The sequence below is a fragment of the Callionymus lyra genome, chromosome 10, assembly GCF_982586985.1.
Source record: "Callionymus lyra chromosome 10, fCalLyr1.hap1.1, whole genome shotgun sequence".
Lineage (NCBI taxonomy): Eukaryota > Metazoa > Chordata > Actinopteri > Syngnathiformes > Callionymidae > Callionymus > Callionymus lyra.
In genome coordinates, this window is record NC_141827.1 from 26,150,716 (window position 1) to 26,170,421 (window position 19,706).

The 19,706-nt window shown below is 38.1% G+C and overlaps 1 protein-coding gene across 1 annotated transcript; it reads right to left on the reverse strand.

Annotated features, from left to right (window-relative positions):
• Positions 1-1,883: 1,883 nt before the first annotated feature.
• errfi1a (ERBB receptor feedback inhibitor 1a) lies at positions 1,884-10,527 on the reverse strand. The gene is made up of 4 exons (XM_087801082.1): positions 10,391-10,527; positions 5,909-6,115; positions 5,770-5,846; positions 1,884-5,003 (listed from the first exon to the last, which is right to left on the reverse strand). The coding sequence occupies exons 2-4, from the start codon at positions 6,058-6,060 to the stop codon at positions 3,973-3,975; spliced, it is 1,260 nt and encodes a 419-aa protein (XP_087657208.1). The 5' UTR covers positions 6,061-6,115; positions 10,391-10,527; the 3' UTR covers positions 1,884-3,972.
• Between the last annotated feature and the right edge of the window lie 9,179 nt (positions 10,528-19,706).

Genomic DNA, 19,706 nt, shown 5'->3' on the forward strand with positions numbered 1-19,706 from the left:
CTTATAAACAGAGATGATGTTTATTAATGTACAACGAAAGCAAGAGTTTTTAAACTTATTTCCCAGCACATTTCCTTCAGGTTGAACCGAGGAATGCCAAGACATTCCGTGCCTGGTGCCGACACTTCTTGACTTAATGTGAGTGTGATGTCTGAAACATATCAACTACCCTGTGTATGTTATACATGAAAAAAGCTGCCTTTTAAAAGGGAACTGTGATCACCTGAAATGGAAACCTCCTTCCTGTATTTTGTAAAGATCCTGGGAAGATCAATCATCACATTTAATAAGGTAGTGTTTTGGCTCAGCTAATTTCTTTCGAAAAAGCACCTGCTTCGAAGACAGGAACAGGAAGTAATCCACAGTCCTCCAGGAATGGGCCCTCCTTTTAAGCAGCTCTTAGACCTGCAGACTACTATGTCAGACACTCTAACAAAGGGTGATAAAACTCAGTTGTGCACAAGACAAACATTTGGAACACAAATGTTCTACAATGACATTATGCAATATCGTGGAAAATAGAAGTAACATTATGGTCATTGTGAGGTAACGAGTGACCTTTACCTTTTTTCTTAAGATAGGTTAAAATGAGTGAATGTAATAACTGTTGATTAATGCACATCAAAAATTGTCTTTTACCTATTCTTGATTCAACCAGAGCTCAGGAAGTAAGCTGTCATCCATTGTCATCGCCTTAAAAACTCGTTTGTCTCTGTGAGGAATCAATCATCGCCGTCTGTCTGTCAAGTGATTATTAAAAAAAAAGACCTTTGCCAGAACAATTATGTAGCTGACCCACAAGAAAATAGGTCACAAAATTAAAGAAAACTAACCTTTTAGGAATCTATCTAAAAAACAATAATTATAAGATATATATATATATATATATATATATATATATATATGCATTTATATTTAAAAAAAAAAAAAAAAGAAATCCACGGCTGTAAAAAAACAAAAACTTGAATTTCAAAAATATTTACAACTACAATTATTTAAGATTTTAACATTTTTAATTCTTGTTCATTTCATGAACTTATTTTTTATTTACGTAGTGTAATTGAAATCGGAAACAATGAATTTGACTATCATAATTTCGGTTGTGATAGGATTTCAATATGTATTTATTTAAGTAATTTTCTTTTATACATAATGTTTTAGCATTATATATACTGTATGTATATATATATATATATATATATAGAGAGAGAGAGAGAGAGAGAGAGAGAAAGAGACAGACAGAGAGAGAAAGAGACAATTAAATATATATATATATATATATATAATCCTAAAATAGAAACTCAATAACACATTGGGTGTTATTATACTATATATTTGATTAAAACAATTCACCTTTCAGACTGTAATAATGCAATAGACTTTATTGTATATTGGCAAAGGTGGGATTGGGGGACAAATGATGAAAAAAAATTGTTTAAATATATTATAGAAAAGTACAGAAATCCTAAATTTTTACTTTTCTTAAATTTTCTAAAGTGAAATATATGTAAAGAAAAAAAAAGATAATGGTTATGGACTCAGTCCAAGTAAATGGAAAGAAAATGATGATTAAATGATAAAATAGTCTTTTAATGAATAACCATGTAAGTAAGTTATAGTTATTATATTTCCATTTCTTACTTGTAACTATTGTAAATAAAATGACAGAACTATACTTGACTTGTGAGTTATAGGGGCCAAACAGATCCAGGTGACACCAGGAAGAGGAAGCGAGGAACTGTACATCTGCCACACTGTCGCAAGACACTCTGGATAGAGGCCAGTCACATTAGGGCTCAGCAGGAGGGCGTGTGGCTGATAAAACAGGCCAAGCAGCCAAGTCAAGAGATGACTTTGACTCAAGAAAACCAAAGCACAGGAAGTCCATAAATAATTTGTTTTATTATACTTTCTTTGCAGCAACTATACTATTTCATGACAACAAATGGAATCGTTAAATACTATACACAGCATACTCTCCCAGTGCATGTCCTCACCACAGCAGAGTTGATGAACTACTTCATTCAGTTTTTTTTAGGATCATTTTCTAGTAAGACATGTGAATACCTTAAGATTAAATAGTGTCAGTGTACGATGTAAACATTGTTCAGACGTTAAAGTCAGAGAGTGTTTGTGAAAAGAAGGGGATAAAATAAAAAATAAAAAAAACATACTTCAATGACCGTTTGACCTAAGTAGGTTTCCCAACATGAACACTTTGTATATGTTACTGCGACGCATGTGCTACATTTACTGTATGTAATCGTTCAACAGTATAGTTCATATATTCCGGGCCGCCAGCAGCCAAAGTCTCTCAGAACACACCCACCGCAATCATGTCAGACAGGAATGCAACAGCAGAACAGGAAAGTCTGTCAGGTAAGAAAAACCAGCACCGTCGTTGACACCAGCAGCTGTCAGATGACACTCTTACAAGTCTGGTTACAATTGAGCAGGGAATTTTATATTTTAGATTCACTTTACTTTTATCTTTGGTGACCAACCGACACCCTATTTATTGTTGGCTGGTCCAAATAATGTTGATATTATGCCATTAAATTAGTGCCGAAAAGGTGGATTATTTATATCTATTAAATTGACAGCGACGCTACTACAGAAAACAACATACTATTTTTTTTATCCTAGTCATGGATTTTGGGAAGACAAAGCCATTCTTAACATCTAAATTGCAGTTTAAAGGTTGACATCTGGCTTTATATTTAAAGTAAATACACGGCGCTACTTTAGCATTAGAGCAGCTAGCCAAGTTAGCTGCTAGCAAGTAGCTTCACGAACAAAATGATAAAATGAAAAAATAACTAAATGGGAGTAGAAAAATAATTATTTGAAGTTTTTAAAAGTAGTTTAATTGATGATCATTTTAAATTATTACTTGAAAGAATTGAAATGAGTTTTAACCGTTTTACTGTAAAAGTATTACAGGTTGCGCTTGTCAATTTTATTTTTTTGTAACTAACTTAATATAGGGGTTAATGTGTTGAATGGTGCCACTTTAAAAATATTAAAGTTACCTCCAACTATAGTATTTAAATACAATCACCAATTTCATTTTACTCTCATTCTAAATTTAAAGTATATTTAATGTGTCATTCAATCTTTGATATTAGTTCTATATTTTAAATGATTTACTTTTGTTCCTGCTTTAATTTGATATACATTGGTAAGCATTATTGACTTAAAATTCAGATAAAGCTGTTTGAATGTAATATTTCTACCTGACAGACGTCCATTATATGAATAACAATTGCTCCACGTTTTAATTGGGGATGAAAAGCAATTGTGAATGAATAGTGAATTATCATTGTTGGATTATTTGGCCGCTGTTGTTTTTTCGTGAAGCAATCTTTCCATCTGCTGTTACACCTACACACATACGCATCCATACAAACACACCTGTGCGCGCACACACACACACACACACACACACACACACAACACGCCACGTTAAGCTGCATTAAACATTCCAAAGGAAACACTCATAGCTACCAGTAATATTCCTACTTCTGAGTACAAAATGTACCACAACAGCACGGCAGGTAGGAAAAACACAAATGTGCACAAACACTTCGGCCTAAAAGGAAAAACCACAAGTAGGGAGTTTAAAACATAACAACAGTGTTGTGTGTCGTTCTGTCCTTCATTGTCTAGACTTCAATTAGCATGTAGCTGAGAGCAGCATCGCACAAACGACAACGTCGAAAACACTGAGCTTATGAGGTCAAGACCCGCTTGCACCTTCCGACAGCGCCGCATCATGAGAATGAATATAAAAATCTTATCAAAAATAACGTCTATAGTCACAGATACAAGTACCATGGTGTGATTTCCGAGATTACCAGTAACTCAAATACAGTGTGCACAGACCCTGCGTGTCAGAATACATTGGGTTAAAAAAAAAAAAGCAGCAGTTTTGAGAGTTCTGATCATCGATTTGGTTTACATCAAAAAGTGTTAAACTAGGTGCACGTGTGCGTTCCTCCGTGAGTGGTAGTCCCTCTGCGAGCCCGATACATCAGTGTGATGCGTAGAGGGACCGTCCAGAGCCGAGAAGAGTTTTTCTACAACGGCGGAGTCCACAGACTGCTGAGGCATTAGATGGTAGTGTGTCTCGCTGTCTTTGACGCCCTTCACCATGATGGGGAGGATACAAGGGGAGCCCTCGCTGTTCTGTCGGTGTAAGCTAACGTAGTTGGGGTCCGGTGCAAAGCTTTGAGTGGAGGGCATCACTCCGTTAGAGTACGTCGGGAGGCTTTTGGGACTTGGGCTTGGGGTGCGGGAACTGCCAAAGGGATCCCTCGGAGGAACCTTGGGAGGTCTGTCTTCGTCGCTGTGACGCCCAGACGAGACCTCCACTGACCAGCGCCGAGGGTCTCCGGTCTTGGTCGTCCGTGGCGGGATGGGAGGCGGAACGTCGTGTTTCTCCGAATACATTTTTTGCAGTAGTAAATGTTTGTTGATCACAGCCGGGCCGGAGAGGGAGCGCCTCAGCTTCCTCTGAGCTTTCTCCTGCTGACAGACCGCCGGTACCTCCTGAAGCGGCCGCTGCTCGATCTGCACCCGTACCCCCTGCGGCGGGGCGTCCTGGTGTTGGGGCACCTTCCGGCTTTGGGGCGCCACCGGTCCATCGTAGTAGGCGTGGTTAATCCGCCCGGAGTCTCTAAAGCTCGACCGGCTGGAGATTCCGTTACGAAAAGAAGAAGATTTGACGCAGTTGTTGGACACCAGGCGGCAACTCTCGTCCGTGTTGGACGAGAAGTCCGTTTCATTGTCCGGCGTCTGCTCGAAGATGTGGTGAGAGGGCGGAGGGGTGGGCGGAAGAGGCTTGGAGCACCTGCCCGGTGTGTGCAGAGGACTGCTGCACCGGTAGGATGGACGTCGCTGGAATGGAGAGGCCGACTGCTCCTTGTCCCCTGGACTCGTGATGGAGGGGTCGGTGCTGCAGCTGAGCGAGAGATGATACGGACGGGATTTGTGTTTATGTCCTGGAACAGACACAGCAGAAGTTTGAGCAATGTTTTTTACATTTTGTCCAAGAAAAATAAAGAGTCAAATCCAACCTATGAAGTCATTCAATGTCAGGGTCACTGTCTCAAAACTAAATTCAGTAGCGACGTGATGATAACTGTAATTGACATGATATTCCAAAAATCCAAGACCAGAGTCTGTTCTGTTGCGAGTTTCTTTACACCATTTTCTATCATATTCTGCTAATACTTTTTCACTTTTTTTCACTACTCTTTTTTTGAGCCTGTAACAAAGGACTGAATTTTGAATTTCCAGCAATCGCATGATATAGTCTGACAATAATGTTTATGCATTTCCTTTTTTTCATTTTAGTATTCAAGCGTTAAGTGTTGTGTCGAAAGATCTAATGGGATGGATTTTGTTATACAGCTGTTGACGGATTATTAAATAAATATATATATTACCTATGCATTTTCCCATCATACTGTTAGTATACCATATTCCTTCTTAGCGATATCTTTTTAATTAGCAACTACCTTTACATGTCCCTTGTTTTATCTCTGGGTCAAGGTGACCCAGGTTTGTGGTATTCCATGGGCTGCGTCTGAGTCAACGTGAACGACTAACCTGGCTTCTAGAAATACATATGCAGTGGTGGAAGTTGTTCACCTTGATCCAGAGACAACACAAGGGATACCACAAATACATTGGTTTTCGGGTACCCTTGACCCAGAGACAACACAAGGGATATTTATGCAGGGGTATGAGAAAGAATGAACTTACTCTCATGGCTTATAGACGGCGGTGTGGGTGTCTTTTGCTGGGCATGACAGTCGTTACTTTTCATACTGATGTAGAAGCTGCAACGTATAAATATGTTATTATTGACATTAACTCGTCCAACTGGCTGCCAAACACTCACTTGTCCTGCTCGTGGGCACAGCTCCAGTTTGTTTTGGCTCCAGCCATGCTGTGACAGTAGCTACCCCACAGGAAGGGGTTTTCTATGGGAAAAGCGGTCTCCTGGGCAGTCAGGCCCACTGTGGACATGCTCCAGGCACACTCGGGTCGCATCAAAGCCAGGAAACACTCAGATCGCCCCGGCAGGCCGGCCCTACTCCCGTTGAACCTGCAGCCAGAACAACGCCATGAATGGAAGGGAGAGGAAGCTGCGAAGCGAGTGCCACTGATACGCCACTTGACAACGTTGACACCTTTTCTGCTTTTCCAGTTTTTATTCGTCATCAGAAAATGAAGCAACAAGCTCGCGACAAAATGAAAGTCACTTGGGCAACCTCACACACCCTTAGGACAGGATGTTCAGGCACTATGCTGATCTATAAAGAAAAGTCCTCTTATATTTAAGACACAATTTAAGACCATGAAACAATAACTGAAAACATATCTTAAAAAAAAAAGTTATATATATTCTTGAATGATATGGTTGTATTTAAAATAGTCAAAGACAAATCTAATTGAACTAGTTTTCAATTCAGAATTCCATGAGTCGGATGTTTCCACTTATATCAGTCGAGGTGTTTCCTTTATTCTTCTGACAAAGAATTTCTGACATAAATGAAGTCTGGAGTCCTTCAGTTTCCTTATTATTATTCACCTTTTCAAAGTATAAATTATTTTCTTCCATTTCAAAAATCACAGAACAGTTTGCGGCAAGTATTGGGTTGTTCAGAAGACTTTTTAAAAAAGACACATTAACACCAACACCAATAATTATCTTTTATTCCCTCTAATTCCACAAAGGAACTTTTCCCAAAGGGATCAATAAAGTTATATCTTTGTATTTATGAATGTATCATTATATTTTAAAACTTGCCCCTAATGCTCGAGCGCTACAATCTGGCTGGGCCTTAAAGGCAGTGGAAAGGGGCTCCTCCTGTTACAAGAGATCTACCTGATGTTGCAAGACCTCCTCAAGTTGAATGACCTGAATGTTTGTGTCATGTCAAGTATGTGTCAAGGGCTGAGTAAACAATGTACACAATATTCAGCAGGGGAGCGTCTGCAGACCCTCCAATAAAGGTCAGGCGTATAGTACAGGAGATAAGGTTGAGTTAGTGCTTATAAATAATACTATATTGATGACTGACTAGTGTCTGTGTTGACAAACTATAATCTCAGCTTCCTAGTGTGTTACTGCTCCCACAGTGATTCAGATTGCCCTAAAATACTTTTATACACATGAGTAGTGATTTAAAGTAGAAAATCCCTGTCAACAATGCTTATATTTTGTGTATCTGTAGACGGTGATTATAGTACCAGAAAAACTGAAACGAAAATTGGTGAGGAAACCTAAAGTCTTGTCTTCTGAAGGCATTTACTAAAATATTCGGAAGAACCTGCAGTTGTTCAATATTGTTAACTTATCAACAGAGCAGCGTAGCAAGCATAAGTGCAAATCGATAAAACTATTGATTAATTATGTCATATTTAGGTATTCATTGGAGCGAGTAATGGAAGACATCATAGACAGACTTTGCCTATGTTGTGATGCATAAATGTTACAAAAAAATATTATATATATATATATATATATATATATATGTATATAACGTATATTTTCACGTTTACAAATGTATTTCATGTCGGACTAAGCTTAAAAAAGATTTTTGTTTCACTATAAGGAATATTTGAATTGATGGTTGAAGCACTTATTTTCTTATATTTTGGAGACGTGTGGAAATGTTTGAGCAATTTGTTGGTTGGTTAGCATTACGTCTTGTGAGCGAAAAGTTAAATAAAATGGATATACGTTTCCATCAAGAGTCAGCAGGAAAATCAGAAGGCTCTCAACCTGTTTCAATCTACAGCTTATTCTTCTGAAGGAATAGATAACTCGGAATTTTGTGAAAATTTGGAAAGACTTCTCAGTTGTCTTTGCGACAATCAATTCAAACCATAACAAAAAAATAATCTTTTAGACAAAAAATGGAAACAGCCTTTGATATATTAATAATTGTATCTGTTAATAGTTGATTTTCTTTCGTTGCAATTTAACCACAACTTCCAACACTGCTCTAGGCTAGATGATGCTGAGTGCATAGTTAAAAGGAGCCAATATGGCCGTCAAAACAGCAGTAGACCTTTAGGAGCATTTCTGCTTCAAGTTAAAACAGGGTGTATGTATTTAACGCTGCATAGTCAACGAAAAGGTATTAATGATCAAATAGTTTATATTTTCCCATTTAATTTTTTAATAATATTGTGCATAGTAATATTAACATTGTAGAACACCGCAATAAATCAAAAATATTGTCATATTGTGGTACTATGATGTGAAGTTCTGGCCAATACTCAACTATATGTGATCAACCTTCAACTTTATCCAATAGTACCAAATTAATAGTCCATTTTTTTCATGTAAGGAAAGCTACACAATTTAATTTCTAATCATCTTGTCTCACCACGATAGTGTTTATTTATGTGATCCTTATTGGCTGAAAGCTCACTACAAATTTGGGATGTCGCTCCACACAAGTTGTTTAGTCTTCCGGAGCCTTTCAGAGAGGAAAACTCTCAGACTAGAAGTCAACATCAGGAGACACGGATCCTAAGAGGGAGTTAACGTTAGTGCATAAGCAGCTGTGCAAGACCATTAATGTCGCCATGCATGTCCATACTCAACATTGATGGAGGTCAGCAATGAGGTGCAAGGGTGTCTAGAGTCCTGCACGTCACCTAATAATGCAGCATTGATGAGTGAGGAGAACACAGCCCTCCTCGATCCTGGTCTCCTCTGAGCCATATTTATGTGCTGCCCCCTGACAGCTGGTGAGAAACAAAGCTCTAAAACAACAGGAAGCCTGGGACATGAGCTTAAGCCAAACTGCCCAACAAGGCATGCAACCTCCTGCTCGCCCAGGGCTGTAGATTCGGTTCGGTGAGGACGGGAAGCAACCTGATCCCTGATAATGAACCCCTAGAGGCCTGTGCTTCCTCTCGCAACAGGTGCAATGACAGTTCATCCTGGCACTTAACCACAGGAGCATTTACAGGCAACAGGATTACACAAATGATGTAGGGGCATTAAGACAAAATTATTTATTTACTCCCCGAAGCAAAAACTAGCAGATTTGAAGTTCATTGTATCAAGTATACTTAGGTAGAAGTGTAAGTATAGCGAGTATAATAAATTCAGAAACTTTTGAAGCCAGTGTTGTAAACATAACATGGGACTTTTTTGTTGAGTCAGTACAGAATAAAATACTGAAATAAGCAAGAGAATTTGTTACTTATTCTGAATAAACTGGATCATTTTAAGTTTTTAGAAGTAACCTTTAACTATACTCATCTCTAGACAAGTGTATACCTTGTACACTGGTAGTATATACTTTAGTTTACAAAACATACTTAATAGTATGCTCAAAGTAATTATTCTCTATACTTCCAATATACTAGTTAGACACTTCTAGTACATATTTTGACTTATAAACCACTGTAAATTTAAGTAACAGATACACACAGGACCACTAAGCCACGGTGTGTCACCTGTAGATTCCGTCGTTTGTATTGTACGAAAAACATATGTTGATCATAATAGATGCAACATTGGCAAGACAGACAAGGACACGGTCATGTTTCCAAAATGTTAGTGCATATTTGCAGCTCTGATTCTTCGCGCCGTCCATTAAAACAAAAGTAAACAGTTAAATAACACCCATCACCCACTCCCATAATCTTTTGCACAGTTCACTTCTAGATCATCACAATAACACAGTTGCACAAAGAGTAAAAGTAGTATACTCTTCATTAATAATTCCATGTTGTACTAGTTTGATGTACAGTATGTCAAAATTAAACTTCAAGTAAACTACTTTTTGTTTTTGTTTAAAATAAGTATACTATAAGTACACTTGAATATACTTTTTTTCTGCTGTTAGAATGCGATTTTTAGTGCGAGGTAGTCTGGTGGTTGTGCACCAGATTTGAAGGATGCATCCTCCATTGCAATCGCAGTCCGTGAAAGAGTGAGTTCACACCCCGCTCATGACACCCCTGCAGCGGTTTCCGAGCAACCATACCCGCTTTACCTGTGCTGCAAGCAAACAGCGCTCACACCCCCTCACTTCACCTGAGCGAGATAATAATGGTTAAAAGCCTCGTCGCAGCAGGTGAGTCAGACCAGAACACAAGTCAGCTATACGACCAGGGCAACAATGATGCACAAGAAAATATGCATAAATAAATACAATAAATACATTTTTAATTTAGTATACTTTTATTTGTATAAAGCACATTTTTTATCTTAAAATATGTTGGAATTCACGTGAATAAATGCATTCATTGATTAGTTATTTAAATACATTACTAAACAACAACGAATAATAAATATAAATAACATTTTAGTTACCCAAGATAAAGCTGAAGTTGCATGGATTTAACTTACCAAAAACAACTCCACAGCCTCCTCCGGGTACTCGCAGGAAAAAGTAAAATCCTTCGTTTGATTCTCAGGTTTTCTCTTGAGCTAAAAAACGTTGTGACTGAGAAGAAGGTTCGTCACGCAGCTCGTGTTATGTATGAAACGCGTCTATAAAGTCGTGTGTTGTGGTGAACAAATGTCTTATAGGCTGGAGCCTCCTGCCAGGCCCCGCCCCTTCTCTGCACACGCTCTCTTAAAGGCGCAGGCGCACTGTTATACCCAAACCTGGCTCTTATTTGCCCGATCCATGTTTGAGCTGCTTCAGTGTTTTATTAACGTATTGTATTGGATTTACGTGCATTACCAGTTTGGTGAAAGAGTTTTGTGGGATGCAAACATTTTTAAATCATAAAAAGAGTGTATATATATGTGCATGTGTGGGTTGATGTAAATACTCAACCACAGTTTTATTTAGAACAGATAACTGTACCGTGAGTAATTTGTTTTTTCTGTATTGGGGGAAAAAAATATATATAGTCTTTTCGATAATTTTTTCAATCCCCTAATTTTGTCTCCTGAAATTGGATATAATTTACTGTTGTGCAAACATTAGTTAAGTAAGTAAGTAATTTTTATCTGTATAGCGCTTTTCCAGACCAGGGTCACAAAGCGCTTAAACAATCAAAACAATATAAAAGTATATACTTAAAAGATCAAAATAAAATTGATAAAACAACAGGAGTTCCAGAAAATCAAGGAAAAGCCTGAACAAATAAGAACGTCTTAAGATGTTTCTTAAAGGAGTCAGTAGACTCCATCAAGCGCAAAGAGAGAGGAAGATCGTTCCAAAGCTCAGGAGTTTAGTTAAACTTGTTTAAGTATAAAAACTAAAGCTTCCCAAATATATTTCCTGTATTGGCAGTGAGTATGTGAATTTGAGAGTCAGCTGAGGTAGTAGCCCGATATATCTAACCAATGTACGATTATATGCCTGATATTATTTTATCAGTCCTGCAACACAATTTCGCAATATCCTTCCTTTTTAATTGGCCAATAAGTGAAAGGCTCATCATGTTCTGCAACGGTAATAAACGACACCATACGAGCCAAGAGTTATAAATATATATATATCTGTCAAAAGCTGGAACCTTATCCTTTATGTTTTGTTTCTGGCCTTCAAGAAAAAAATTCAAGACACAAAAACAACTATAAAGGAAACTTTAACAGATACTTGTCTTGTGACATTGATTTGTACATTTATTTCCTTAGGTCTATAGACTAAAATGTTGACTAAAATGAAAGCAGACACATCCCTAACAAGGGTAGGCAGAGAAGTTTGATGCAATCTTAACTTCATGCAGGATTGTTCGCTGCATCTTATCAGATCACCTGGTTACCTCACGCAGCCTATTCCTCTGAATATGTACACTTGCAATTTGCTTGTTTATGACGTGCAACGTGCAAGTTCACACTCTCTGCGGGTTTCCAGTCGCTTAGCCAAGTAATGAGAAGTGTTACATTAACTATGTCGCCCGATGCAGTCCTCGCTAAACAAACCTGACAAAGTCAACGCACACTAACCAAACACAGCGACACAAAAGCTACAAACAACTGCTGAATCAATAGAGAGCGAGGTTGAGGTGTGGGTAGAAACAGAACACTGTGTTCCTGTCTCTGAGTTTGTAAATCCTTTACAGCTTTTACACCCGGACCCCCCTATCCCCACAAGGCTTATCATCACATTCATGGATCTGTTATGCCCCCCTACTTATAATTTCGGACACATTTTTGGGATTCCTCTGAACCAGTTGTGAACAGCAGGACAAGAGTCAGCTTCTGTCAAATTTCCTATTGACAGCCTTTTTCGTTCTTTCTACTTTATGGCAGGTGTGTCAAATGTCAAAGGGATTTACCATAAATTCAAAGTCCTTTTATCTTACAGTGCAGTACTCATTTATTTAAGCAAAAACTGAATGTGGGTCTGAAATTAAAAAACAAAAAAATTGCTACGTGTTTGATATCCTACATAGTAGTCTGAACCTGCAAATTATCTTTCCTCTGTAATCAGGTCTGATGTCTGCCTTTGATAGGGTTTTTGTTTGGCTGCCTTTAATCTTTTGCAATTTTCCTTTAGAACATAAAAATAAACAAAAAACATTCACCATTGTTTGATGTTTTTTGGCAAATAAAAACAAGTTAGAAAACTGTGTTCTTTGCACGAAGCCAGTACTCCAAATAATTAGGGTGAAACACAGTGTTAGCTTCCTAGCTTGAGATCTCTTAGAATTACGGGTAAACAATGTCCACTTTTTTGGAATCTTCATTTGCTTTTGTGCGATGAAAATCCGCTACAATCATGTTTCAATATGAACAACAAGAATTATACCATATACCTACAGACAATTTCTTCAAGTTCCCAATCAACCCTCTGTGTGTTTTTGGACTGTGGGAGAAAACCTTATTGCTGTGAGGCGATCGTGCTAACCATATTAAAACAAAAAGTTATTGAAAACTGGTGATATAGTGTTTAGTTCTTCAACTCACAGTATATGGTGAGCGAGTGTGAAAGGAGATAATATGGCCGACAAAACAGTAGCAGACCTTTGGAAGCCTTTCAACTTGAAATATATTTATACTTTATTTATACTGCATTGTTATTTTCAGTCAATAGTTAAATAGTATATTGTGCATAGTATTATAAAATATATATTACTATAAATTTATACTGCATTGTTATTTTCAGTCAATAGTTAAATAGTATATTTTGCATACTAATATAAAATATATATCACAATACATCAACATTTTGTGATGTTATTTTATCTTGAGGTTCTGGCCAATTTTACTTGACAGTTCACCCAAAATTAAAATGTCAATAATTTTGGATGTTTTTTTGGTGTCTTTATGGAAGAAAAAAAATGAGCACCATTCGTGACAGTTTAATAAACTTGCACTTCTGCCTCTAACTCCTAAAAGACATGGATTAATATGGAAATTCACCCTTTAGAACGTGGATTTATTTCAAGGGTCAGATATAAAAGATTTCTATCTAGAAGTCCTTCAATATGGACTTATTCATGGTGTACCTTCCCCCTATCCCGAGTAGCTGGGACATTCAGCTCCATCCCACTCGACCTCCTTATGCAGTAAATGAATCACATGTAGGTTTTTTATGAAGTAGTTGATATGGTTCAAAGTAGGACAGTTGATCCCACACAACTCCATCTCATCAAAATAACCAATAACTTCAAGAAAGTACAGAACCTCTGACACAACACCTTTCTGTCTCGCTGATTCCACCCCTACTCGCATATGAGCAGAGTGGTGATGTCATCGCTCACAGGAAGTTCCATATAAAGTATGACGGGCGGGTGGTGGTGGTGGTGGGTGGGAGAAGATAAGCAGCTAGACAGAGGCAGCTCTGATGGGACTTGGAGATGGCAGATGAAAGAACCCACAGAGGATATAGTTGTGTCCTGTTCCTTTGCTCTGCGCCATGACTCACACTTCGCTCCCGTCACTAAATCCTCCCCCCCCCCAGAATAAAAGGAATCAAAAAACAGAAGGGGAAAAAAAACACACCTTTGGTTCACTTCCCTTTCCTCTGCCGAGGGGACACAAAGGAGTTTTCCTGAGTTTCCTCGATACAGTAGAGCTGGTACGTGACGGCTGATCAACCCTGACAAATGAGAGGGTGGATTTGAACATGCAAGGTAAAGGAAAAAAAAATACAAGCACCTGCATCATTAGTGTAAATCATTTATTCATCATGGAGGTCACAGCGCTGATTTCCAGAGCCAGCAAAGGTTATTGAATTACGTAGACGTTCATCCTGCGACCAAAGTCCACACTGATATAAACACATGAGGTGGAGTTTTATAGTAAAGTGACGACAACTGCAGAAGGTGCCAGTGAATAGATCATTTACCAAAGTTTTCTTTGTTTACATTTTTGCCTCCAGGACAATCGGCTGCTGTTTCACAGCTAGATTATTGAACGGAAATCTTTCTATTTCTACATGAGAATAACACGAGTAAATGATGAAAATGTTATAACAGATTGGAGTCTGACATTAATACTACTTCCCATAGGTTTCAAGGAAAAGTGTTGGCGATGATATGTCAAAAATTAGAATAGTATTGCCCTGCTTTGAGTTTCGCGCATTTATTTTGAGTATTTCCGTGACGTTTAGTGTTCTTTAAAAAGTTTGAAATCTGAACCAATGTAGAAAAAAAAGACAATGGAACTCGACAAGAAGTTACAGGAAAATGTTTAGTGGTCAAGGATTTTTCAAGGATTGACATATATTAAAATACTGACTGGATTTTATTCATTGCACTACATGATATGATAAACTGTCTTAGGGGTCCCCAACCTTTTATGCCCAAGGAGCGGTTTAATCTTGGCATTATATTTACGGACCAACCTTCAGATAAAAACAGTACAAATATATCTTATAGAGTTTGTGTTTCACTAATTGTTGCTAATTTAGAGCTTTATTTTTGGAGTAAAATGTATTCTAACGAGAGTTTGGACGTGTCAAGAGTCACAGCTCTGATGTTACTTTAGGAACAAATACCATTTTTTTTCAAAGTAAGATCCATTTAAGACAATATTCAAAAATTATATTAATGCTTTTTTCCTGCTGTTCCGCCCGGTAACAAATACTTCCAATCTAGTGCCGGTCTCCGGACATGGGGTTGGGGACCACTGTGATATATGATATATTTTAACATACATTGTTTTCAAGTTGGATTTAAGGATTGGCAGTTTTCCCATTTTTATCGTTAAGGAAAAAGGGCCTGGCGGTACTGCAAGAGGGTTGCTGGTTCGCTTCCTCTATCAAACAACCTGTGTGGATTTTGTATGTTCTCCGTGTGCTTGTTGGGTTTACTCCAGGTACTTCGGCAGTCCAAAAACATACAACATTTGATGGAATACTCTACATTGTCTGTAGTTTAGGCAAAATATTCAGGGTTTCCTCTGTCTCTTACCTTAGATAGCTGGGATACATAAATAAAGATGAAAAAGGTAAAAATTAATTGTTCAATGGAAAGATTTACTGATTAAGATATATTTACATTAGACTTATTGACGTATAGCGCTGAAACAGGTCATACCATAGAAACAACAAATCGATACATTTGAATAAGATATATTTTGCATTTTATTCACAACTCCTGATTTTTAAAGGTGAGAAAAGACAGCGGAAAGGTAGTCCATCCTTCTATTGTGTTTCCACGAGTGATCTCAAAAGTCCAGCTGCTGCAGTGGTGACCCAAGACTGGGGCTGACACATTACCACTGGATCGTGGTTTCGTCTGACAGACCCACATACTCCTGGCTGCTGCTTTGGAAACAAAACACAAATCCCCAGGCAACGGCTGTCATCTTCCACTACTATGTAAATATAACCTCATTAAAGCTCTTTAACTTGTTAACTACAACAGGCTCCTGAAAATATCCGAGCTGCTTCGCTTCTTAATCACTTCCTCTCTGAATGGGAGACTTTTGGGAAACGGATGAGTCCAGTGTCAAGTGCCACATACGCACTCAGGTATTTTCTATTTTGGAGTGGAGTATAATGAAAAGCAGCAATCACGAGTCATAGTTGCATCACTGGTTTAACATTGTTATGCAGAGCGGCACCGTCATTAATGGGTGGAGCGAGCCTGGGCCGTCTTATTGATGATGACAGGGTGTGTTGTGTCTCAGCGACCCAATGAAGGCTTCAGACCGGGGGAGTTGTTAGCCGGAACATCCTGTGACTTGAGAATGAATCAAAGCCTTCTTACTAATCCTGATGAGTAAGTATTAGCTGGAATATTGTTTCTTTCAGTTACGTTTGTAGTACAACACAATCACAGGAAGTAAATCAAACTGTTAGGTTCTGCCCCGACTTTAGGAGTTCCAAATTGTATTTAAAAATCGAATTATACTTTATAAATAGTACATTCTGTTTCAGTGCATTATAGGGCTTCATACTATTGCATTGTTTGGTGATTGCTTTTTCCACTTCACCACAAAAAAACACTGTTGACATTACATTACATGACATTACTGACAATTACGATGATTCTGATTCTGATATATGTTTGTTGTTGATGTAGATATACATGATTTATTCAGCACACGTATGACACGTACAATGTTGTTCCATCTGTATCAAAATGACTGCAATTACACCACAAGTACACATAATAATGCTGAGGTTAGTTTTACCAAATTGCAATGAAATCAATGATGAGACCTAAGAATAGTTGTAGATAATAATACTTTAAATCTTGGTTCTCACTCTCATTCACACTATAAATGAAATTAGTTGATTCAAGGTAAAATATATTCAGTCAGAAAACAATATATATTTAGTATATTAGTATTTCTAAGCACAGAAAGACCCTGTTTTCAAACAGATCATCCCAAACTAAAATTAATTTACTCTGCTTTGGCATTTGCTTTTTGGAGATGTTTGTGAGGAAAAGTGGGCAGTGGTTTAGTCAATCTCAATCTTAATCTGTGGAGGTAATATCAAGGTCCCCCATTAGGTTATGGTCAGACATTTTGGTACTAATACTTTGTACTCTGTTCCATGTACATGGCCGTTACTAGAAACGAAACTCCAACTTTTGGATTTATATTCCAAATATTAATAATGAATGAAATTAACCCAAAGTCTGTTTCCAAGCATTGATTTTATTTTGTGCTCAAATAAATGCTTAAATCAAAAGAAAAACTTTTTTTTTTGACAGAGCACCAAAAAACCTAGTTCTAAATGTTTCCACAGAGATAAATATATCAAGCTCAGTCATCTAGAAGTAAAGCAGAATTGTGTTAAAGTTCAGTTTATCAGGCCGGTCTGTTGAAAAGGTTATGACAATTTTGCCATCTGAGAAAATGGCAACATATTTGCAAAAGACACAAAGAGGTTTAGAGTGTAAACTGAATCTACTTATTTAGTTTCCCACACAAACATTCCTCGCCTCATATTTGGCTGGAAAAGCTGAACAGAAGACAGCTGTGGTGAGAATGTGCCACTGCTCAGAATCTGTCCAGCTGCTGGTTCTGAGCCAGTCTTGCTGCGTCGGCACCGCTGGAACTGGGAGAGATGGACCGACACAGATGGAACCTGGCCCTGAATATGTTTCCAGCCAATGTTTCACAGAGTGCAGAACATCTCTCCGAGTTCTCTCCTCGGCTATTAAAGCCCGGGCCGGCTCGTAAAGAAATAAAGCAGAAGAAGTTCCTCATGTGTAATGTCTGTATTGGATTCCACGCGGCCAGGACAGGAGTTCCTGGCGTGCGGCCGATGACTATCCCAGGTTTTCCGCTTTTCCTCATGTTGTAGCGGTAAAAGTCGAGCTCAGATCTATTAATCTTCAATCACGACTTCTTGCCTGTAGGAGTTTTTGCATGTCCCTGATTTTCTCATTAAACATCTGTCATCGGGGGGGGGAGTAAGACCCTCGCAGGAGCCGAGGTCTCCAACCGTGCTGATAAAGATTTCAGATGTCCTCCTCCAGAGATAAAGGCGACCCCGTTTAATGCAGAGAAGTATAAATCAGAATCCCTAAGCAAAGAGCAGATGTGCAAATAAGAATTCAGACGAGCTCCTGTTCTCTTACTCATGTCTGCTCCGGTGTCATCATCGTGATGTTTGCTTTCGTTCGAGTCATTTCTAGGTCTGAAGTCAAACACTAGCATTTGTTCCGAGCAGCTGACAGGAGGCTCACTGATCACATGATCTTAATGAGTGAGTTCAGGGAGTGCAGATGTGCTCCGGCTCTTTTTTTTTTCCGTCTCCCGAAGGCTTGTGCAGCCGCATATGTTTGAGACAATCGCGGCGGCGCGGGTAGACGACCGAGCGTGGGCGGGAAGTGTTTGAAACTCGCAAACCTACAAGTAGAGAAAAAGGCCTGGAGGCCAAATGTGCAGATAAATAACTTGTTGGGTGAATAATTCTCCTAAACATGGGGCTGAGTTATGACTTCCTGTGACTGTGACTGACACACTTTCATTCATCTGACAGATGAAATCTTGGTGTAGATCATAAAAAGATAGATCTACCGATAAATTTATTATAACGTTATTAACACATAATGTAGTTTTTGATGGTTTTTCTGACTGTCGACATGGATCTTCAGATCATAAATCCCTGTAGAAGTCGACCAACATCTTGTTCATTTTCAATAAATACCAGTGACTACAACAGACATTCTAACTTTCTTTGTCTCACTATTTTGCAATTTAATTCCGGGCCACATGTTATAATGTTTTATGTAAAGAAGTATAAAATCCAGCTAAATTTTAATCTAATTATTATTGTATATTGTAATTTATTCTCTTCCTATAAAATAACCTTTACTTTCCAAATGTTTTTATATTAACTCAAACCTTCATTGGGGATTAAGTAACACAAGTAATAAATATTCACAAAAAAGTCCTAAAACAAAAATCCTATAGTCATTTTTAGAGACTAGTTATGAAAAGTATAGATAAATAAAATACAACATGTTAGTTTTTACATTGTATTTGACCTTATAAGGGCCACATAACTACAGTAAAAGGGCTGCTTGTGGCCCCCAGGCCGCACTACACCCAAGTCTACTTTATACTATTCACAGTTTTAACCGAACTAGTAATGTAATGAAAAGGTGGAGGTGATGATCATTTCTGACGACGCAAAGATGAGTCAGAAAACTGTCCATCATCTTTTTAGCAGCTCCAATTAATTTTAAAAAAAATGGGTCAAATTTTAATTTTAAGTTTTCCTCTTATCATACGAATCAAATTATTAAAACATTTCCTCCCTTTGTTGCGTGAGTTAACTCCGGTTTCCTCCCACAGTCCAGAACATACAGAGGTTGATTGGATAAAGGTAGGTATGGAGATATAAGTGTGTGTATGGTTGTGCGGCAGACTGGTGTCCTGTCCAGGGTGTTCCTCTGTCCGTCGCCCAAAGAAACTGGGATAGGCTCGAGCCCACCCAAGTTATTTTATGTGACCATCTGAATATCCGTCTCAAAGTCCAAGTAAGTGAATGTTCAGGTTTATATCCTGTCCTAAATAAAGGCCAGAGTTTAAGATAAGATAATGAACAGAGATAATTGATTACAATCAACAATTACACGTTTTGATTGTTTAAGCGCTTTGTGACCCTGGTCTGGAAAACCACTCTATAAATATAAATTACTTACTTACTTACTTACTTACTTACTAACAGACTTCCAGTAAGAGTACAACTGATGTTCAAGGACAGGAATTCAATGGGAGTGTTTGATAAAGAAGGACAAACACAAACATAATAGAGATAAATAAATAGAGATAGAGCCTCCAAGTTTAC

Excerpts from the sequence above, each read along its gene's own strand:
- errfi1a (XM_087801082.1), bottom strand. The coding sequence starts at position 6,060 with ATGCGACCCGAGTGTGCCTGGAGCATGTCCACAGTGGGCCTGACTGCC. Across the intron at positions 5,847-5,908 it reads TGTGCCCACGAGCAGGACAA|CTTCTACATCAGTATGAAAA; the intron begins GTGAGTGTTTGG and ends TATACGTTGCAG. Across the intron at positions 5,004-5,769 it reads GCCGTCTATAAGCCATGAGA|GACATAAACACAAATCCCGT; the intron begins GTAAGTTCATTC and ends TGTCTGTTCCAG.